Source organism: Oryx dammah, unplaced genomic scaffold (genome assembly GCF_014754425.2).
Source record: "Oryx dammah isolate SB20612 unplaced genomic scaffold, SCBI_Odam_1.1 HiC_scaffold_7, whole genome shotgun sequence".
In the NCBI taxonomy this organism is placed as follows: domain Eukaryota; kingdom Metazoa; phylum Chordata; class Mammalia; order Artiodactyla; family Bovidae; genus Oryx; species Oryx dammah.
This window is the reverse complement of record NW_024070191.1, coordinates 33,566,084-33,590,894: the sequence shown is the minus strand read 5'-3', so window position 1 is coordinate 33,590,894 and position 24,811 is coordinate 33,566,084. Positions and strand designations below refer to the sequence as shown.

General features: G+C 36.6%; 1 protein-coding gene across 1 annotated transcript in view; it reads right to left on the bottom strand.

Moving 5' to 3' along the window:
• Positions 1-24,811, bottom strand: part of LOC120865697 (disintegrin and metalloproteinase domain-containing protein 18-like) — a 111,611-nt gene that overhangs the window by 67,611 nt on the left and 19,189 nt on the right. The window contains exons 10-12 of the mRNA XM_040243015.1: positions 17,939-18,075; positions 16,381-16,564; positions 1,624-1,719 (exon numbers count right to left, since the gene is read on the bottom strand). Coding sequence (XP_040098949.1) covers positions 1,624-1,719; positions 16,381-16,564; positions 17,939-18,075 — 417 coding nt within the window. The remainder of the gene's footprint in view (positions 1-1,623; positions 1,720-16,380; positions 16,565-17,938; positions 18,076-24,811) is intronic.

Here is a 24,811-nt window from a genome sequence, read left to right as displayed (position 1 = left end):
AAAACTAAGATTGTGGCATCTGGTCCCATCACTTCATGGCGAATAGATGGGGAAACAGTGGAAACAGAGACAGACTTTATTTTTGGTGGCATTGAAACATGTATACTATCATGTAAGAAACGAATCGCCAGTCTATGTTTGATGCAGGATACAGCATGCTTGGGGCTGGTGCACAGGGATGACCCAGAGAGATGTTATGGGGAGAGAGGTGGGGGGGGGGTTCATGTTTGGGAACGCATGTACACCTGTGGTGGATTCATGTCAATGTATGGCAAAACCAATACAGTATTGTAAAGTAAAATAAAGTAAAAAATAAAAATTTTAAAAAATAAAATAAAAGCAGTGGAAGCACTGAGAAAAAACAAAATCACTGCAGGTGGTGGCTGCAGCCATGAATTAAGATACCTGCCCCTTGGAAGAAAAGTTATGACCAACCTAGACGGCATATTCAATAGCAGAGACATTAATCTGCTGATAAATGTCCATCTAGTCAAAGCTATGTTTTTTCCAGTAGTCATGCATTGATGTGAGGTTGGACTATAAAGAAAGCTGAGCACCAAAGAATTGATGCTTTTTTTTTTCCTTTTTTTAATTTAAATTTATTTATTTTAATTGGAGGCTAATTGCTTTACAATATTATATTGATTTTGCCATACATCAACATAAATCTGCCATTGGTGTACATGTGTTCCCCATCCAGAATTCCCCTCCCACCTCCCTCCCCGTACCATCCCTCTGGGTCATCCCAGTACATCAGCCCCAAGCATCCTATATCTTGCATTGAACCTGGACTGGCGATTCATTTTTTATATGATATTATACATGTTTTGAACTGTGGTGTTGGAGAAGACTCTTGAGAGTCCCTTGGACTGCAAGGAGATCCAACCAGTCCATCCTAAAGGAAATCAGTCCTAACTATGCATTGGAAAGACTGATTCTGAAGCTGAAACTCCAGTGCTCTGGCCAACTGATTCAAAGAACTGACTCATTGGAAAAGACCCAGATGCTGGGAAAGATTGAAGGCAGGATGAGAAGGGGACAACAGATGGAATGATGGTTGGATGGCATCACTGACTCAATGGACATGAGTTTGAGTAAACTCTGGGAGTTGGTGATGGACAGAGAGGCCTGGCGTGGTGCAGTCCATAGGGTCGAAATGACATGCCTGAGCGACCGACCTGAACTGAACTGAACTGATACAGGGGCTATACATGGTCACAAAAAGTTTGACACGACTCAGTGCCTTTCACTTTCACACATTGTGTTTCACATTTGTCTGCTATTTCTGTTATATTTTTTCTGTTAGTCATTTGACTTTACAATTGCTTTAAGAGCTGATTATTATTATTACTATTTTTGTACAGGACTGTATATATTTCTTCTACTCTTTATCAGATAAATTAGAAGACGGTGAACTGAGATTTCAGCATAATGGAAGAATCAGTACTAATCTTAGATGTCTTCTTTATCTCATCATATTTGTCCTTAATGCCCATGGTTGTTTATGCATCTCTACTTTGTTCCACTGAATTTTTTCTGAAGTCTATCAATTCTACATTAATTCAATTTATATAGCATTCTATTATCACAATTCAATCATCAACATAAATGTTGGAAACTCACCTCACATTCTGACGTACAGCATAATCCAGAAGCACACTGTACCGGGCCTTTCAGTTTACATGTATTATAATCACAACAATTCTTAAACTGACATTCCTAAAATTTCATAAGAAGAAATACCATTTTAGTTCCACCACTTAATAGCTCTTGTTTCTCAGCTTCTACTTAGTACTCTATTGTGTTCAACTTTTCAACTATATAATATACTTATGTTTAGTGAAACTTTATTATTTTACTATTTCTAGAATTCTCAAAGGCACATGCAACTATAAGAACTAAGTCAATAATATCTTAAAAAAAGTTGATCATTTGCATTCAATATTTAAAATATGTGGTAATTAATTACTCAGTTGGAATTATAACATGGAAATTATAATTAATTTGGATATAACCTGGACATAAATATAACATGAAAATGGAAAGGTAACATTTGAATTTCCAAGAGAAAACTTTTCCCAGGTCTCTTTTTAGTGACTTGTTTACTAAAATTTCCCTTTATGAATAAAGCTAAAGAAAAGTTAGGCTATATACATATAACAAAAATATATTTAATATAGGAGTCATGTGCCACATTTTACTATAATGGAAATACATTGAAAAAAGGATATTTTGACATATATATTTTTACAAGGTAAAGGGCAGTCAACTATTATTCAAATTAGATGATAATTTAAATAATGTTAACCAAATATTTTTCAAGTAAATGCATTGCATTTTATAATTTGTATATTCTTTAATATTTTTATATTCTTAAAAATTTGTAAAATTAAATATCTTCCATTTACTAAAAAATCAAGTTTTAAAGATTTTGTCCTTAATAAGATTCTTCTTCATTTAAAATTTTTTAAATGTTTCCAATTTTTCTTATGTTTACGTGAATGGATATATATTTGTAAATATTCCCATTATAGAAATAATATAGAAAATATGGAGTAAACTCTGAAGTTGTGATCATATCCTGCAGTTTCCTCAGGGTCTCATTGGTTATCTTATCCTTAAAAAATGAGTTAGAGCATATAACTTTTTTCTGTATTCTATTTCAGTGTTTAATGTTCCAAAGTTCAATATCATTACATGAGTGTATCTGCATGTATATATTCTTTCATGAAAAGGAAATAAGGATGCATGACCAAACAATGTTTGTCAAAACTAATTAGGAGCAATCAGTTTAATTTGTAACAAGGTAACTTGCAAATGGTGCCTTATTCTTATTATTAGTTCTCTGATTGCTAGTGTGTTTGAAAATGATTTTGCATTTTGTAAAATTTGGTTTATGAATAATCATTCCTTCTCACAATTTTCACCATTTTGCATAAGGAATTTTGTTTATTCATTTACCTTTTCCCTCCTCTAAATAGGAGTGGCTTTAAAAAATATATATAAATTTATTTTAATTTATTTAATTTATTTAATTTACTTTACAATATTGTATTGGTTTTGCCATACATCAACATGAATCTGCCACAGATATACACATGTTCCCCATCCTGAACCCCCCTCCCTCCTTCCTCCCCGTACCATCCCTCTGGGTCATCTCAGTGCACCAGCCCCAAGCATCCAGTATCATGCATTGAACCTGGACTGGCGATTCGTTTCATATATGATATTATACATGTTTCAATGCCATTTTCCCCAATCATCCCACCCTTTCCCTCTCCCACAGGGTCCAAAAGACTGTTCTATACCTCTGTGTCTCTTTTGCTGTCTTGCATATAGGGTTATCGTTACCATCTTTCTAAATTCCATATATATGTGTTAGTATACTGTATTGGTGTTTTTCTTTCTGGCTTACTTCACTCTGTATAATGCTCCAGTTTCATCCACCTCATTAAAACTGATTCAAATACATTCTTTTTAATGGCTGAGTAATACTTCATTGTGTATATGTACCACAGCTTTCCTATCCATTCATCTGCTGATGGACATCTAGGTTGCTTCCATGAGTGGCTTTAAAAAAATCTCTGATTACCCTTTTTTTCCTCTCTATGTTAATAACTTTTCCTTGAAGTCTATTGTTTGTCTTATTAATGGTGTCTGTCATTTCTTGCAATTTGCAACTTTCTTTCTCCTTTATGACTATTGCATTTTATATCTCATCACCAAGCCGTCCAACATGCCAAGACTATCAAATATTATCAATATTTTGCTGATATTTTGTTTTTTTTAAAAAAAACTCACAGATTTTTTTCCAGAAATATACCCCTCCATATTTTGTGGGATATTTACTCTAGTATTTATTACTCATCAATGTATCTGTGAATACGGGAATAAATAAATGCACACACCTGCACGTGTGTGTGTCAGTGCAAAAACAGAGCTTACACTTGTATAAAGTGGGGGATATTTATGAAGATATAGGTGCCCATGCCATTCTCCCAAAATCTACCTGCAACACATCTGAGTTGAACAAGCTGGGTTTATTAATAGTCTCTGCAAAGGAAAACAAATGCCATGGGGAACTGTATACACCTCCATGAGAGTATGTAGTTAGAGGATTGAGGCTTAGCTAATTTGGGGAGGGTTTAAAGAGACTGGACTTTGCAAGACTAGATGCTGTCAGAAACCAGGAGTTCATCTATGATTGGGTATTTTAATAATTCTTATCTAGAAGAAGAAAGGGGCTTCCCAGGGGGCACAGTGGTAAAGAATTTTTCTGTCAAATGCAGGAGACACAGGTTTGATCCTTGGGTCAGGAAGATCCCCTGGAGTAAGAAATGGCAACCCATTCCAGTATCCTTGCCTGAGAAATTTCATGGACAGAGGAGCCTGGCAGGCTACAGTCCATGCGGTCACAAAAAGTCAGACACGACTGAGGGAATGGGCACACACAAACACAAGAATAAAGACAGTATTAATGCCAGGGTTGAAACTGGTAAAGAAGCAAGAATTACTCATTGGCCAGGAAAAAGGGGTGTTTTGTTAATATTATAACTTGGAAATTTTTCAGGTTTTACCCTTCTCAGAAATAAAGTGGAGGGCCTTGCTTAAAGAGTGGTTTACTCTTTTTCCTTCATCCATTTTGATTACAGATGTTGATCTTGTATAAAATCATTCATTTTCAACAGGGGAACACTGCAGCCTGTCTGTGAGCAGCAGGCCAGCTCCTAGCAACATGGAGGCTCAGCTGATAATAGTTCAGATTCTGCGTTTTCAGGGCTTGTTTCTCCCTTCCTAGTAGGGAATGCATTGAATTGATAACTCTTATGACATTAACTATTTTCACCCTGGAAATTAAATGTTATATATCTATATAATTTTTTCATATTTAGAAAATTATATCAGCTGATAGACATAAATGCTGACATATAAGTAGATAGAGATGTATAGATGTCAACTTTCTTATTTTCTCATTTCTTAAGCCAATGGCCCAATATCACAGTGAGCTGAATTTAACAGCCTCGTAGAATGTTTTGATATTTTATAAGGCAAAATTGGAGAAGGCAATGGCATCCCACTCCAGTACTCTTGCCTGGAAAATCCCATGGAGGAGGAGCCTGGTAGGCTGTGGTCCATGGGGTCACTAGGAGTCGGACACGACTGAGCGACTTCACTTTCACTTTTCACTCTCATGCATTGGAGAAGGAAATGGCAACCCACTCCAGGGTTCTTGCCTGGAGAATCCCAGGGACTGGGGAGCCTGGTGGGCTGCCGTCTATGGGGTCGCACAGAGTCGGACACGACTGAAGCGACTTAGCAGCAGCAGCAGCAGCAGGAGCAAGGCAAAATTACCCCAAAGTGAACTCATTTTTCTAAAATGTTCCTTTGTAGTTGTCATTCATATGCAAAATCTAAGAGAAAACAAATAATAGACATAACAAAACTGAAACATACAGCTAGGGGTGGTTGTTTAGTCACTAAATCGTATCCAACTCTTTTGTTACCCCATGGACTGTCAGCTCTCTAGGTTTCTCTGTCCGTGGGATTTCCTAGGCAAGAATACTGAAATGGGTTGCCATTTTCTTCTCCAGGGGATCTTCCCAACCCAGGGATCAAAGTCACCTCTCCTGTATCGGCAGGCGGATTCTTTACCACTGAGCCACCAGGGAAGCCCACAGCTAGTGGTTACCAGGTAGCAAAGGGAAGAGAGGCAAGGGTAAGATAAATAAACTAGGATATATTATATAGTACAGAGAAATATAGCCATTATTTTAAAATAACTTTAATGGAGTAGTCTATAAAAATGTTTAAAACATCAAAAGTCCCTTTGTATTCTTCCCTAGTTCTCTTTAAGAAAAACTTTGGAATAAACCTTCCAAGTAACACTGTTCCTAACGGGGTATTTCAAATGTACCAAAGAGTCACTCCTCACCCACTTGCACACAGCCTATGTTATTATAATGAGAATTACATTATCCATGCATTCACTCAATCAACATGTTTGTTGAGCCTGGAATATATATCAGATACTATTCTGTGTGCTGGTGATGCAGCAATAATCAAGCCATGAACCGTCTATTCCCTTTAATGTTATTTTGTTATTATTCTTTTGCCATTATCACCTTGTGTGTATGTGTGTATGTATATTTAATTTCCTATGGCCATTGCTCCAAAATATTAAAATAGATTCATGCACTTGTTTAACTTATATTTCTAGATTAAATTTTGGAATTGCTTTTGCAGAAAGGTAGTTCAATTCAGGTTAAAAGGGGTGTGTTGATTGGGATTTAATAAAGATTAAATTGAATGCAATTTGACTTTAAAAGAAACAGCTATCTATTTATTGCAATTTCTGTGTGTCTTTCAGTTTTGTTAAATCACTTAGACTTTCAATGTACTAGAAAGAGCTCATTAACTTTACACCAATTTGTTACATAGTTTGTTTTTTTTTGAGTGTAGTAAACACACCTTTGTTATTTCATTCTATAATTATTTATTGACTTTTAAAAACTAAAGACGATTACTGTTTGTCTTAGGTATTCCACTATTGTACTCTAACAGCAATAACAGTTTTTTATTATCAAATATAATGGATCTGCTTCTAATGAGTCACTATTATATATTAAATTTGTTGTAAATTACTGCTAGAAAGTTTCTTAAAACTGATACTAAATTTTATTCTGAAGTATATTTTTGAAGAAGGAGTATTTAGTGTTAAAGATTCTTCCTCAATTAGTTGTGATATGTTTTTATTTCTTTGTTTATTATAATAATCACATGGATAAATTTAGTTTGTGTTCTTCCAAATAAAACTCAACTCGGCAGACTTTTCTTTTGATTATGTATGCAAGCTGTGCTTAGTCATTTAGTCGTGTCCAACTCTGTGACTCCATGGATTCTAGCCTACTAGGCTCCTCTGTCCATGGGGATTCTCTAGGCAAGAATATTGGTGTGGGTTGCCATGCCCTCCTCCAGAGGATCTTCCCAACCCAGGGATCGAACCCAGGTCTTCCACACTGCAGGCAGATTCTTTACCATGAATTTATTTGTCATTATTTATCATAGAAAACTCACATCTATGTTTGTTACACTAGGCTCTAGTGTGTGTTTGTGTGTGTGACTTCGTAATACTGAATTTTTCTTTACTATTAAAATTAGTCAAAAATTTTATGTTTATTATCTGCCAACTAGTTCAAACTATAAGCTCTCCAAATGTAGTTGGCAGATCTTGGGAGATCTTTAAAATATTTTTAATGGTGTCTATAAGGTCAACAAATTCTTAATAATAATTAGACTTTGTCTTTTATATTGTGTTGATATTTGCATTGATCAGGTAAAAGCAATTTCATATGAAACTGCTGGAGGTCTAGTTTAAATCAAAGCTTTTGGTCATTGTATTATTCACCATCATGTACTCAACAGCTTCATTTAAGGAGGTCTTTGGTAAAGAAGTAAAAAACTACTAAATGTGTTGAATTTTAACCTTTGAACATTCCTCTAATATTGTGTGGCAAATGGAGAGCACTCATAAGCACCTTTTTTTTTTTTTTTCAGTTTATCACTGACACAGTTTTATATATAGCTCATTAGAAGGGATTCAGTGATCTGGAATACACACATACACATATATATTCATATATGATTGTAGTGTTGGAGCAGATATTGTTCCTGGGCTTAACCAGCATCCAATACCCTCTTCTTACTGCCAAACAGAACCTGACTTTGTTCAACACTGTATGCACCTCCACACTTCCCCCATTCAGTTTATGCATAATCACAATATATTCTCCATTACGATAGATTCTCAAGGAAAACACTTTTATGATTTTTTGCATTACAGATTAACTAGTCACATTTACCATAGAAAGCATTTTTACTTGGGAGAACAACTGACAGACAAACCATGGTTTTTCAGTCTTGGGTATTTGGCAGATAATTTCTTTCTTTCTTTCTTTTTTTAGATTTTTGAATTTTGAGTTCTTTTTTTTTATTGAAGGCTAATTACTTTACAATATTGTATTGGTTTTGGCAGACATTTTTTTAAAAGTGAATGAAATATGCCTGTTACTCCAAGGAAAACAACTGAATTTGAATCTTAAGTGAAAATTAGAATTTTGGAAAATTTTACCATCCACAGAGGCTTCATTTTTCCATTACTTTTCTGATGATATTAGTGATGATATTAATGAATTAAGGTTATAGTCTTTTATAATGAAAAATGTCAATATTTAGAAACTGCATAATTCAGTGAAACAGCATTAGAAATTAGAAAGTTATATGCATCCAAAAGGTACACTTGAAGTGTGATATAGATCAGTGGGTTTTAGCGTTAATAGGATATAAATGATCCACTAATTTTGGTTTTACAATGAACAATGCAACTATTAGAAATTTTCACTTTTCAAGTTTGGTATGCTGCTGCTAACTCGCTTCAGTCATGTCCGACTCTGTGCAACCCCATAAATGGCAGCCCACCAGCCTTCCCCATCCCTGAGATTCTCCAGGCAAGAACACTGGAGTGGGGTGCCATTTCCTTCTCCAGTGCAGAAAAGTGAAAAGTGAAAGTGAAGTTGCTCAGTCGTGTCCGACTCCTAGCGACCCCATGGACTGCAGCCTACCAGGCTCCTCCGTCCATGGGATTTGCCAGGCAAGAGTACTGGAGTGGGTTGCCATTGCCCTCTCCGATCAAAAGTAGAATATACACAATTTTCTGAAAAGCTAGTAAAATCCCCTTCTATTTTATAACTCTATATTTGTTTGAGGATGAATTTATACACCTTGGGATTGTATCTAGAGATGATAAATTTGAAGAGAAATCACGATCTCATCAATATCAATTCCTCTAATCTTACAATAAGGATTCATTTTGAATTTGTTAAATATTTCCATGATTCTTCCTAGCAATGCTTTGCAGTTTTTTTATTCCATGGTCCTGTACATATTTTACTGGACACATTCTTAAACATTTCATGTTTCTTAGTTCTGTTGTAAATGGTGTCTTAAAATTTCTTTTTCTAATTTATTGCTGATATAAAGAAGCTTCTTTATTTTTGTGAACTATGTAAACAATGACCTTGATACATACACTTATATAGACAAATTATAATTTATTTCTGGATTATTTCAGGTCTTAATTTTACACAATCAAATTATTAGGAATGAAGTTACACTTCCAATTGTTAAATATTTTCCTGCTTTGCTTTGCTGGCTGGTGCATCACATTCAAAATCAAGTATAAAAGATAATAGGGGCCTCATGCCTCATTACGGACTTCAGGGAGAAAGACCATCATGTATATGATGTTAATGATAAGATTTTATAGACACCTTCCCTTATAATACAGTAAGTTCCCTTTTAATAGAAGATTATAATCTCTCCACCGAGATAATCACTCTTTAAAATTCCTTAAATAAACCAATAAATTCTGTAATGTGTGTGCTAGTGCATGTGTGTGCAGGTTTCATTACGTTCAGTTTATAACTTTTACTGAGAATTCTGTGATCATAATTAGCCTCCAATTAAAATAAATAAATTTATATTAAAACATAAAAGTGAAAGGTAAAAAAAAAGAAATATAAGCATACATAAATCCATCCTTGAAATAGTCTCATTAGATATTGTATCAAAGATTTGTGTGTGTGTGTGTGTGTGTGTGTGTGTGTTTAATTCTGTCCTACTGTTTTCCACCCCATGGACTGTAACTTAACAGGCTCCCCTGCCCATGGGATTCCCCAGGCAATAATACAGGAGTAGCTTGCCATTCCCTACTCTAGGGAATCTTCTGGACACAGGGATAGAAGCTCCATGTCTTGCAGCTCCTGCATTGGCAAGCAGATTCTTTACTACTGTGCCGGGGAAGCCCTTTAATTAAGGTTCTTTTATCCTTAAAAATGAATTACAGCATATAGCTTTTTTCTATAATCTAGGTAATGTTGCATAAAATCAGTATAATTTCTTAATTTTTAAATTTTACCAGTAAAGACAACTGGTATAAATTTTTCTAAGTTTTAAAATTATGCACATTATTTCCTTAAAATATATTATGCTATTCACATACTTATTTCTACTCATGTTGTTCTTTGTTCAGTTCAGTTCAGTTACTCAGTTACTCAGTCATGTCCAACTCCTTGTGAGTTGGACTGCAGCATGTCCAACTCCTTGGACTGCAGCACACCAGGCTTCCCTATCCATCACCAATTCCAGGAGATTGTTCAAACTCATATCCATCAAGTCAGTGATGCCATCCAACCATCTCATCCTCTGTTGTCCCCTTCTCCTCTTGCCTTCAATTTTTCCCAGCATCAGGATATTTTTAATGAGTCAGTTCTTCACATCAGGTGGTCAAAGTATTGGAGCTTCAGCTTCAATATCAGTCCTTCTGATGAATATTCAGGACTGACTTCCCTTAGGATGGACTGGTTTGATCTCCTTGCAGTCCAAGGGACTCTCAAGAGTCTTCCCCAACACCACAGTTTAAAAGCATCAAGTTTTCTGCGCCCAGCTTTCTTTATGGTCCAACACTCACATCCATACCTGACTACTGGAAAAACCATAGCTTTGACTAGCCAGACCTTTGTTGGCAAAGTAATGTCTCTGCTTTTTAATATGCTGTCTAGGTTGGTCTGAAGAAGGAAATGGCAACCCACTCCAGTATTCTTGCCTGGAAAATCCCATAGATGGTGGAACCTGGTAGGCTTCAGTTCATGGGGTCGCAAAGAGTCAAACACGACTTCACTTTCTTTCCTTTTCTAGACTATTGTCACAGATGGAAATGGCAACCCACTCCAGTATTCTTGCCTAGAGAATCCCGTGGACAGAGGAGCCTGGTGGCCTGTTGTCCATAGGTTCACACAAGGTCACACAAAGCTGCTGCATTGGTCATAGCTTTTCTTCCAAGAAGCAAGCATCTTTGAATTTCATGGCTGCAGTCACCATCTGCAATGATTTTGGAGCCCACAAAAATAAAGTCAGTCACTGTTTCCCCATCAATTTTTCATGAAATGATGGGACCAGATCCCTTGATCTTCATTTTGTGAATGTTGAGTTTTAAGTCAGCTTTTTCACTCTCCTCTTTCACTTTCATCAAGAGGCTCTTTAGTTTCTCTCTGCTTTCTGCCATAAGGGTGGTGTCATCTGCATATCCAGAATTATTGATATTTTTCCCGGAAATCTTGATTCCAACTTGTGCTTCATCCAGCCTGACATTTTACATGATGTACTCTGCATATAAGTTAAATGAGCAGGGTGACAATACACAGCCTTGACATATTCCTTTCCCAATTTGGAACCAGTTCATTGTTCCATGTCCAGTTCTATCTGTTGCTTCCTGACCAGCATACAGATTTCTCAGGAGGCAGGTAAGGTGGTCTGGTATTCCCATCTCTTGAAGACTGTTCCACAGTTTGTTGTGATCCACACAGTCAAACGCTTTAGCATAGTCAATGAAGACGCTTTTCTGGAATTCTCTTGGTTTTTCTATGGATGTTGGCAGTTCGGTCTCTGCTTCCTCTGCCTTTTCTAAATTCAGGTTGAACATGTGGAAGTTATCTGTTCATAGACTGTTGAAGCCTAGGCTAGAGAATTTTGAGCATTACTTTGTTAGTGTTTGAGATCAGTGCAATTGTAAATGCTGTTTATTTGTTTTTTCCTCGTTGTTAAATCAATGGTTTTGATGCCATACAGTGTTGTCTCATCTTTAAGTACTGTTATCCCTGATTTGTTTCTTTACTAATGCTAGTAGAGTCTTACCCATTTTATTTATTTATAACAAGAACTTGCACTTGGGTGTAGGATGCTTGGATACAGATGCTATATTGACCATGAAGGTGTTTTGGGTCTTCTGATGTCAGCCCTGTTAGATCTGCTAACTAATCCTTTTGCAATGGTCTTGGTTTTCATTACATTCCATTGTAATCTGATTCAAATTACTTTCTACTTTGCCTATTGATTTCTTCATCCAGAATACATTCTGCTTGCTAATTTCTATCCTGGTAATTTCAGGTGTTTATATTTATCCTTTCCTATTCTTGTAGCTCTTACTCCACATATTGGGGAACCCAGGCGAGTATCTTTCACCTTCTCATTGTCACCTCAATGTGTCACAGAAGAACTAGCACCATGACCACAGGTTAGGCTAAAGAATCTACTGGATCTACTCTAAGATGGATTTTACCAAAGATGCCAGGTACCACTCGGATTCTCTACATGCCCATGCTACCCATGATGGTGTTTTGGGTCCTCTTTGTAAGCCTCTTGAGTAAAGATGCTCTGTTCATCATTCTATAATGATCTGGGTCTTCCCCAGTGAACAGCTACAGCAAACAGCTGGAGGTCACTATGGGGGGGGGGGGGGCGGGGGGAGAATCACTGAGGAAACTGCTGCTTTATATCCTTACTGGGGCTACTGTAGGATCTCAACCTCAACTTCAACAATGAGCTCTGGCTCTGAAACTGGCTTGGTTGCATAAATTAGCAAGGAATTGTGAATTTCCATTAGTAATAATTGGCAACAGCCCTTTGTTCCCCTCTTGTTAGTTTTCAGCTACATACATCAAGGACTCTCATCATTGACCACCCAGATCTCTCTTAACCACAGCTGCTTGGCCTCAGCTATTTTGGAATTCAGCAATCCCTAGTGACATTGAATGCCCAACTCCATAATGGTACTTCCAACCATCAATCCTAGTCTATAGAAGAAAGCTACCACTGAGATTTTCAGCAATGTTGGAATCTCCTTGGAAATGCATTTCTTCATTGCTTTAGTAAAAGGGGTGCACTCTAGGCCACTCAAATAATTAGGTGCTAGTTTTTGTATTAAAATATGGCCACTACTTAACTTTTGACTTCCTGTATTACTCCATTAAGGCAGTTCTGACATAACAATCTCATTTATTATAGCCCAGATTGTTTCCCATCTTCAAGGCTCCGCCCAACAGCAAATCAAGGCTGGCCCTAGGTTATCTTGGATGAAAGGATGCTCGTGTTCACTCAGTCATGTCCAACCCTTTGCAGTCACATGGACTGTAGCCCACCAGGCTCCTCTGTCCATGACGTTTTCCAGGCAAGAACACTGGAGTGGGTTACCATTCGCTTCTCCAGGGGATCCTCCCAACCAAGGGATCGAACTTGCTTCTCTTGCACCTCCTGCATTACAGGCAGATTCTTGACCAATGAGCCACCTGGGAAGTCCCCTAGTATGAAAGTTGCTCAGTCGTGTCCGACTCTTTGCGACCCTACGGACTGTATAGTCCATGGAACTCTCCAGGCCAGAATACTGGAGTGGATAGCCTTTCCCTTCTCCAGGGGATCTTCCCAACCCAGGGGTCGAACCCAGGTCTCCTTCATTGCAGGCAGATTCTTTACCAGCTGAGCAACAAGGGAAGTCCTCTACCAAGGCATTAAATCCTAGTTCACTGACAACATCCCCCTATCAATACCTTCAGTTCAGTTCAGTTCAGTCACTCAGTCATGTCTGACTCTTTGTGACACCATGAATCCCAGCACGCTAGGCCTCCCTGTCCATCACCAACTCCCGGAGTTCACTCAGACTCATTTCCATCGAGTCAGTGATGCCATCCAGCCATCTCATCCTCGTCGTCCCTTTCTCCTCCTGCCCGCAATCCCTCTAGGCTTATATTTCAATATCTTGGGGCCAACATCCTTGATATCTCCCCCTGGCATGTTCTCCATGTTCTTGCCCACACATATTAGCAAATTCTACAATTCAAAGAAATAATCTTTTTATTCCAATAGCAGAGAGTTTGTCTTCACTTGGGCTGCATTTAGACTTGACACTAACTGGTGGTCTGGTACCAACAAGGGAAGTCAGAGACAGATCTTGAGAAGAATAGGCATCCTCTTGTGAGACATCCATCTCATGTAAGTCTCTATTGTCCACACACAATGTGATGCTCTGCTCCACCAGGGCAGTAACTTCACAGCCCAGGGACTTCTGAGGAATCTGGAGGTTTAAGTTTCTCAAGTGCATCTACTCAAATGTGCCAAGCCCAGAAATGAGTACATGAGTACTATTACTATGTGGTCAGCATGAAATACACTTTCAGAATCATATATATATATATATATATATATATCATTTTTTCTATTATCTTTGGCTTCGCTGGGTCTTTATTGCTGCACGTGGGCTTTCTCTAGTTGTGGCACACAGGCTTCTCATGTGGCGGCATCTCTTGTTGTAGAGCTCAGGCTCTAGAGCCTTCGGGCTTTGGTGGTTGGGGCTACCGGGCTCTAGAGCACAGGCTCAGTAGTTGTGGTTCACAGGCTTAGTTGCCCTGTGGCATGTGGATTCTTCCTGAACCAGTGATGGAAACTGTCTTTTGCTTTGGCAAGTGGATTCTTCACCACTGAGCCACCAGGGAAGCTCCAGAATCCTGAGTATCTGCTTCCCAGGACAATTTCTGATTCAGCTAATGTGCTTTGAGTTTCCCCAGAAAGAGACTCTGAAACAAGGATTGTGGTGGTGGTGGTTTAGTCGCTAAATTGTGCTCAACTCTTTTGTGACTGTAGCCCACCAGGCTCCTCCGTCCATGGGATTTCCCAGGCAAGCGTATCGGAGTGAGTTGCCATTTCCTTCTCCAGGGGATCTTCCCAATCCAGGGATCAAACGCATGTCTTCTGTATTGGCAGGCGGATTCTTACCACTGAGCCACCTGGAAAGCCTGCAATAGGATGTATATTAGTAATTTATTTGGAAAGCATATTATTTCCCTACTGATGCTGTTACAAATGACCACAAACTTAGTGGTCAAACTTAAAATTACACAAGCTCATTTTCTCTTTTCACTGTTCACCTGAAACTATCACAATATTGCTAATTGGCTATAATCCAATACAAAATAAAAAGTTAAAATCAAAAACATCCCACAAGCACCTCTGGGAAATGATACAGAGTTGGGGACAGAAAACATTTTTTGTAAAGGATGAAACAGCAAATAGTTTCAGTTTTGTAGAAATGCTATGCCATATGGTCTCTGTTGCAACTATTCAACTCCACTGTTATAGCACAAAAACAGTCAAAGACAACATGCTAACATATAAGCATGGCTGCATTCCAATACAGTACCATTTACAAAAGTGAATGGCAGCTGAATTTGGTCCATTGGCTACAGTTTGTAGAACTCTGATGTAGAGCATGCTTTAGAGAATTTCCTCATGCAGAGCAAACAACTGGGGACATTATCCACAATCCTAATTATCTGGGGGCTGATTGCTAGTCCTGAGTACATTAAGTTCTCCTTGATAACTGCCCAAGTATTCTACTCTATGGAGGACAGAACAAACACTACAACACAAAGTATCAGGTACATGAAGCAAAAACATGCTGCAGGAATAATCAGTGCCAAGGAAATATGGTAGAGCACTGTCAGCATGTGCTATAGTTACCAGTCTATCTGTAGCCTGCAGTTGTGGAAACTCACACTGTGCAGATTTAGCCCTGGATTATGCTGTTTCATTTTATCTTTCATTAAAAATAATCAGATTTGTTAAGTAACTGGCACATATTCAGGGGTAGGTCAATGCAAGATGTGAATAGTGCTATTTGGCAAAAAACTAAGATGACACTGGAAAATCTGAGATAGTCAGAAAACATATATACATACATACACACATATACATACATACATACATACATACATATAAGGAAATGGTAGATGGTTAAGAGAATTAGTAAGGATTTAAGTTACATAAATGAGTAGTGGTTAGCTATTATGTTGGTGGATGAGAAAGTCATATAGCTGCAGGGGAGTAATCATGAAGAAATTTTATTTTATTTAAATAGGGGGGATTGTTAAATATTAGAGAATAATGATACTGAATAAATACAGAATAAATATCTGGTCCTATCAGTTGAGAATAGTGTTAACTGCACATTTGGTTGATGGAGATATAGTATAATAGATTCTATATTTATCTTTAGAAGGATTATAAAGAACAAATTTTGATCATCCTGAAACCTGAAAATACACAAATATTTGAGACTAATTAAGAAAAACACATTATAATGTTTAGACATTCTCACAATGACAAAAGACAGAAAAACGCTGGAACAAATTCAGAAGTTTATAAAGAGAACAGAGACTGAAGTCATAAGATTTAGGCTAAAAGAGATTTCATTTAGTATATATACTCAAAAATTCTCTGCTGGCATAATTGGGAATAGTGTGTACAAATCCAGACTTCATGACTACTCACCTTCTCAGTTGAAGAGGTATGTGGAAGTGATTCATACATCTTAATTTATCCTCATTTTTATATCTTAATTCTACTGAAGACTTAGTTGCATATATTATTCCATATACACCGTGGTTGCTTATTAGAAACATACAAAATTGTGCTCAGATTTCAGTCTTAATCACTTACCTGTTCGTTGCCACAGTCACATTCTTCATGAGTTTCCAAAATTCCATTACCACACACTGATTGATTTTGGTAGAATGGTTTCAATATTGAAAACTTCTGAAGACACTGAGCTTCAAATGTTGAAACAAAAGATCTATATTCATGCATGCTACAGTTGCTAAAAATCTTTACACCAGTGGAAACTCTAAAATGAAATAATCCTCAGGTTAAATAAACCTATCTAATAAAACCACATCTAAACAATGCACCATATATAATGCGAATATTATATATATATGCACCATATATCATATGCACCATATATCATATGAATTGTTAGATGCTCCAAATGAAAAACTAATGCTTTTTGGTGGAGACAATGTCAATCATGACTAATTTTTTAAAATTTTGTTTCTAATTGGAGGATAATTACTTTACAATATGGTGATAATTTCTGTCATACATCAACACAAATGAGCCACAAGCACACACATGTCCCCTCCTCTTAAGCCTCCCTCCCAGTTCCCTCCCCAAGCCACCCCTCTAGGTTATCACAGAGCACCAGCTTTTGATTCCCTGCATTAATACAGCAAATTCCCACTGGCTATCTATTTTACAGATGGTAATGTATATGTTTCAGTCTACTTACTCCTAACATTCTATTACAATAACTGAATTTATCCAGCTCTATTAAAATCAGCCCCTCTACTTAAGCACTGGATCCTACATTCTCTCCTACATTACTCCGTGATTTTGCTCCTGTGTTCCTTATATCCAACATTATCATTTTTTCCTTCTTTTCTCTTTATTTTAATCAGTCTATAGATATGTCATATGTCCCATCAGTAAAATCTCTCCTTTGATTATAAATTCCACTCCATAATCACAAAAAGGTCATTTATGTCTATTATCTCCATTTTATGCCTCCCACAGAGTTCATCCAATTCCTTAAAAATAATCTAAAATATTGACTGGAATTGTACTGAATGTATGAACTTCTGGAAAAATTAGACATTTTATAGTAAGTCGTCTATTTCCTTAGTGCTGGTACACAGACTAGTTTTCAAGATTGATCACCCTGATGAATTTTCTGATATTATTGTTCTGATGGTATGCTGACTGATTCTGCTGCCTTTGCATAGGTAGTCAATCATAATATTTGCAAATAAGGACATCTACATTTTTCTTCAAATATTTTCTTATTTTTTGTTCCCTTCAAAATAATAGCTAAAGGGACTAGTACTATGTTACATCACCAAAGGTGATTTTGCTTTGAACAACAGATACAACAACAATATAAACAGCAAAACTATCTGTGTGAATACAATATTTCATACCCTCATAAATATACATTTTTCCTTGAATTCCCTTTAGTGAATATTTCATTGTTATGGGATCCACTACTTTCTGGAGTCTTGTGTCACATGGACAAATTCACTAGTGTGATTTCTCCTCTTGCACAACATTCCTTCCCAATTTTTGATGTAAGATTGAGTATAAAAAATAAATTCTTCATGTCTTGTAACCAACTGCACAAATATGTGCGTGACATTAATTTGAGAGGAAAAACAACGCTTACACTGCTTCATGGTTCATTATGCACTTAGCTGTTGGACAGGAACACTCTTGGATGTCATCATATGCTAACCCTATTTTAAGGCCAAGTAGTTGAGCTATAATAACTGAAAATCCCTCCAATGTTATTGTGCCTGGATACTGAAATAAAGAAAGTTGAAGAGAAAACCAACATATGAGAAGAAAATGAAAGCAAGAAATATATCAAAAGAGCTTTGTTCCTATAAAATTTTATATTTTAATACTTTTCCATGTTGACCAGATTTATACTTCATTTTGATAAATCATCAACCTGAATATCCATACTAGTTAATTTATTAAAAAGCATGAGATAAGGTAAAATGTAATCAAACACATTTAACTTTCTTATTAAATCAATACTTTCCATTAACAAATATAGTTCAATATAGACATAGGTCAGGCACTATGATAAAAAAAAAAAGATGAGAATATAGTAGCATGTATGAAAAGAAGGGACTTTGTCCACACTTGGAGCATATTTTACAGAAGAGGGGAAAGAAAATTAGTTGGAAAGTAACAACAAACCTACCAGATATAAAGAAAGCATTAAAAGTGCTCTAAAGAAATAGAATTCTTCAACAGAGAGTTCTGAGGAGGGGTATAACAGTATAGATCAGATAGAAAAGTTTATTTGTGGCATTGATGCTTAGGATGAGATACAAAGTTTGGGAAATGACCCACTGTTATGAATAGTGGCAGCAAGCTTGTTTAGGAACCTGTTCAAAGGTTGTAGTATAATGAATGAAGTAAAGAAATGACAGGATGGAAGTTCAAGACACAGGCAAGGCCATGGTAAAGAATCTTGAGTGAGCTGTCAGCCCAAAAAGACTGACAGTAGTGAAGAGTAGCATTTCATATGAATGAAATTTCATTCATTTCATAAATAAATGTAATTTATTTATGTAAGTAGATGTATGTATTACATTTATTTAATAATTACATAATTTTTAGAACTTACAAATTACAAACAAAAATTTTTTAGAACTTCCTAGTTTTTCTATATCCAAAAAAAATTATCATGAGTAAAATTTAATTCATACCCTAAATAAAGATATTGTGTGTGTATGTGTATGGTATAAAGCATAGTGACTACAGTTGATGAGACTGCAATATATACTTGAAAACTGTCAAGAGAGTGGGTCTTAAGCACTTTCATAAATAAAGTGGATTGATGGATATATTAATTTTTGGAATCATTCCATAACTAGTATCAAATTATCACACTGTTCAGTTCAGTTCAGTTGCTCAGTCGTGTCTGACTCTTTGTAACCCCATGAACGGCAGTGCACCAGGCCTCCCTGTCCATCACCAGCTCCCATAGCCTACCCAAACTCATGTCCATTGAGTCGGTGATGCCATCTAACCATCTCATCCTCTGTCATCCCTTTTTCCTCCTGCCCTCAATCTTTCCCAGCATCAGGGTCTTTTCTAATGAATCAGCTCTTCACATCAGGTGGCCAAAGTATTGGAGTTTCAGCTTCAACATCAGTCCTTCCAATGAACACGCAGGACTGATCTCCTATAGGATGGACTGGTTGGATCTCCTTGCAGTCCAAGGGACTCTCAAGAGTCTTCTCCAACACCACAGTTCAAAAGCATCAATTCTTCAGTGCTCAACTTTCTTTATAGTCCAACTCTCACATCCATACATGACCACCGGAAAAACCATAGCCTTGATTAGATGGACATTTGTTGGCAAAGTAAAGTCTCTGCTTTTCTATATGCTATCTAGGTTGGTCATAACTTTCCTTCCAAGGAGTAATTGTCTTTTAATTTCATGGCTTCAATCACCATCTGCAGTGATTTTGGATTCCAGAAAATAAAGTTTCTCACTGTTTCCCCATCTATTTGCTATGAAGTGATGGGACCGGATGCCATGATCTTTGTTTTCTGAATGTTGAGCTTTAAGCCAACTTTTTCACTCTCCTCTTTCACTTTCATCAAGAGGCTCTTTAGTTCTTCTTTACTTTCTCCCATAAGGGTGGTGTCATCTGCACATCTGAGGTTATTGATATTTCTCCCGGCAATCTTGATTCCAGCTTGTGCTTCCTCCAGCCCAGCGTTTTTCATGATGTACTCTGCATATAAGTTAAATAAGCAGGATGACAATATACAGCCTTGACTACTCCTTTTCCTATTTGAAACCAGTCTGTTGTTTCATGCCCAATTCTAACTGTTGCTTCCTGACCTGCCTACAGGTTTCTCAAGAGGCAGATCATTTGGTCTAGTATTCCCATCTCTTTCAGAATTTTCCACAGTACACTTTAATTATATAAGTATTTTATTTGTCAATTATGTCTCAATAAAGCTAGAAAGTGAAAGTGAAAGTCATTCAGTTGTGTCTGACTCTTTATAACCCCATGGATTATACAGTCCATGGCATTTTCCAGGCCAGAGTACTGGAGTGGCTACCTTTCCCTTCTCCAGGGGACCTTCCCAACCCAGGGATAGAACCCAGGTCTCCCTCATTGCAAGTGGATTCTTTACCAGCTGAGCCACAAGGGAAGTCCAAGAATACTGGAACGGGTAGCCTATCCCTTCTCCAGGGAATCTTCCCTATCCAGGAATCGAACAGGGGTCTCCTGCATTGCAGGAGGATTCTTTATCAGCTGAGCTATCAGGGAAGCCAATAAAGCTGGGGGTGGGCAGGAAGAGTTGTGTGGTGTGTGTGTTTGTACATGCACATGTATTTTTGCATGTACACAAATACAGGGAAAAAATGGAGAAGAAAAATGAATATGGTACAGTTTCAATAGAGACTTAGCATCTATAATATAGAATATAATAGATACTTCAGGTGTTGAAGAAGTTGGAGTCCACCTGAGATTAACAGAAGGTTTTAGCATTGGTCGGGAGTCTATGCTCAAAAGAAACTAAAAAGAGACAGTTTGTGTGACTTTTAGACTGAGGACAAGTATAACAGACGTGGGATGTGGGTTCACGGGGCAACTCAGGGCAAAATCTTTACTATTTCTAGCCTGGAAAATATAAAATGTGAATATCAGGAAATTATGACTGCCAAATACAGAAGCAGAAAACTTCAGAAAGAAGATAATCCGAATTCTGTCTCCCACATTTCTCGCTGATTCCTGAGACACTCGTACAATTAGCAGCCTCAAACTGAAGACCTCAGCTGAAGCCAGAGCTGCCGTCTGTGAGGCTGAGTTGCTGTTCTGACTTTAACCAAGAGACTGAATGACAAAACAAGCAAACAAAAATCAACCCTCGTCAGAGAAAAGCAGCAGAATCCACACTTCCTCTGAATGCTGTAATGTCCAAGGTTTCAAAGAATATCATTAAAAAGGCCATGGAAACTAAATCAGGATGTGAGCAACGGCCCATAAAACTAGCCTAGAATGTGTATTTTAGAAAATGAACTGTCTTCAGAAATGGAAAATATAAAGAGAAATCAGTGCCTGATGACAATTCTCAGAAATATTCTGAGTACATCCCAAAATTACTCACATACCAAGAACCAGGAATATCTTGACTGCAGTCAGAAATGGTGATCAACAGAAAGCAAAACCAAGATGCATTTCCTGACAAGCATTTTAAAGCAACCACCATAAAAATGCTCCAATGAGCTATTACAAAAACTCTTAAAGGAAATTAAGAAATAGAAAACCTCATCAAATAAATAGATAATAAAAAAAGAACCAAATTAAAACTTCAGAAGAGAAAAAATACAATAATAAGAAAATAAACTTCAATAGATGAATTTAGTAGAAAAAAAGAGATGACAGAAGGGAGTATCAGTGAACTTAAAGGTTGATTAGTATAAATTATCCAATCTCAAAACAGAGAGGAAATAACTTTTGAAAAAATTAACAGAAATACAGGAGCAGTGGGGCAATGATGACAACAACAACAAAAACCTAACATTAATATGATTAGTGGCCTAGAATAAAAGTGCATAGCTGAAATATATTTGAAGAGAAAAATGGCTGAAAATCTCCTCAATTTGGCAAAAGACACAAATCTACATATTTCATAGATTCACAAAACTTTTAACAATAAACTCAAAATAATGCATGATCAGATACATCATAATTAGGTGGCCAGAGAAAACTTCTAAATGTCTTGAAGTCAACCAAAGGAAAACAACAGATTGCTTACAGAGGAACAATGATTAATAGGAGTCCTCATCAGAAATAATGTCAGACAGAGAATGTAACACAATAGTTTTGAAGTGCTGAAAATGACTTTCATCCAGCAAAAATATCCTTAAATAATGAAGATGAAATAAAGACATTCTAAAATGAAGGAAAATTAAGAGACATATTGCCAGTAACCAAGTTTTAAAAAAATGACTAAAGGAAGTGCTTCAGACAAGAAAGAAAATGATAATAAAAGAAAACCTGTAACATCAGTAGTGAAGAAAGAGGAACAGAAAATGTACTTTCATGGGTAGATAAAATAGACTATTTTTCATTTGATTTTTAAAAATTATGATTAAAATTAGAATTTAGTGTGTATAGTTATTAATATGCTTAGAAGTAGTATTTAAGCAAACTATACTATAAAAATTCCCATTTTATGATTATACACATAATTTCAGATCTAAAATAAATATGGTATCAACATTCCCATATTCTACTTGAAATACTAAAATGCTGGTAAACAAACGTGTGTATGTGATTGTGTCAGTGTGTGTGTGTGTAATCTCACTACAGAACATATGAAAAATGTTTTACAAAGAGAAATATTGAAAAACACTAAAAAGAGATTGATAGTTTATATAAAGAGACAGAATATATTTGTGTACTATACAGTATTTGTCACAACTATCATTACCTAGACACAGTGGGTTAATGTGTGGATAAAGCTGTAAATAGAAGTTTATTTACAATATAGGTGGTTGGCCAGATTTGGCCAATGGGTCATGCTTGCTTATTATGTCTATGATGAATAAATCAAAATAGAATACAAAAAATTGTTCTAGAAAAAATGAGAACTGTAGATGGAAACAGAGGACCAAAAAAAAGATAGATAAAACAGAAAACATATACTAAGTTGACAAACTGAAATATAGATGTAACAACAGTTAGATTCAGTGCAAATTGTCTTAACATACTAGTTAAACAGATTGGTGAAACAGAGGAAAAAACACATGGTCCAGCTGCTGACTGGAAATTCACATAATATATAAAGACCAAAGCAGTTAAGAAAAGATATTTAACATATGAACATTCATCATAAGAAAGCTGGAGAGGCTATATTGATAACAGATGAAGCTAGCTTCAGAACAAAGATTATCATGGACAAAGGATATTGCAGTAATAAAAAGTTCAATAATAATCTTAAATGTTTGCATATCAAACATAAGAGCTGCAAAAATATGAAGCTAAAATAAATACAATTGAAAGAATAAACACATACACACATAATTTAGTTGGAGACTTGCGACAACTCTCATAATTGACAAAAGCACTAGACAATAGGAAATTGTTTAAAAGACATGAAAAATATTATCACACAATGTCTATAAAACTGGCATTTATAGAACACTCAACTACAGCATGATATATGTCTTATGCAGTTTGTAACATATGTTGCTTAAACCAAGGTGTTCATGGACTTCAATAATTGCAAGGTTTCTATCCATGATTGGGCTTCCCTGGTGGCTCAGTGGTAAAGAATCCACCTGCAATGCAGGAGACCCAGCTTTGATCCCTGGGTGGAAAAGATCCCCTGGAGAAGGAAATGCCAACCCACTCAAGTATTCTTGCTTGGGAAATCCCATGGACAGAGGAGCCTAGCAGGCTACATACAGTGAATGGGATCACAAGAGTCAGACATTACTTAGCAACTAAACCACCACCACCCATGATATGGAGTAGCACAATTTTATGCCCTGGAAAAAGTTAAGCCAATTGCTCAAGGTTGGGAAAAAGGATTAAAAAGAAAAAGGAAAAAGTTAAAAAGAGAAAAAAAATAGATGATGAGTCAAAATGCTCTCATACATACTTAACAAAGTTCTACAAAGAAAAGGGAAACAAAAACATGATCAAGTAAACAATACAATAAAGCTTCTCAGGACAGATGTAAATTAGTGCCCAGACTGAAAGTGCTTTAATATAACAAGCATGTTGGATGATAAAAGACCATGGAAGGATAAAAAGATCTTAAATGTTTCCATGAAGAAATCAGCTATTAGGATGTTGAATCCTGACTTCAATATAGAAAATCAATAATGCCTAATTTTGAAGCATCACTATGAACAAAGCTAGTGGAGATGATGGAATTCCAGTTGAATTACTTCAAATCCTAAAAGATGATGCTGTGAAAGTGCTGCACTCAATATGCCAGCAAATTCAGAAAACTCAGCAGTGGCCACAGGACTGGAAATGATCAGTTTTCATTCCAATCCCAAAGAAAAGCAATGCTAAAGAATGCTCAAATTACCACACAATTGCACTCATCTCACATGCTAGCAAAGTAAATGCTCAAACTTCTCCAAGCCAGGCTTCAACAGTACATAAACAGTGAACATCCAGATGTTCAAGCTGGATTTAGAAAAAGCAGAGGAACCAGAGATCAAATTGCCAACATCAGTTGAATCATCAAAAAAGCAACAGAGTTTCAGAAAAACATCTACTTCTACTTTATTAACTATGCCAAAGCCTTTAACTGTGTGGATCACAACAAACTGTGGAAAACTCTTCAAGTGATGGGAATACCAGACCACCTGACCTGCCTCCTGAGAAATCTGTATGCAGATTAAGAAGCAACAGAACTGGAAACAGAACAACAAACTGGTTCCAAATTGGGGAAGGAGTATGTCAAGGCTATATATTATCACCCTGCTTATTTAGCTTATATGCAAAGTATGTCATGAGAAATGCTGGGCTGGATG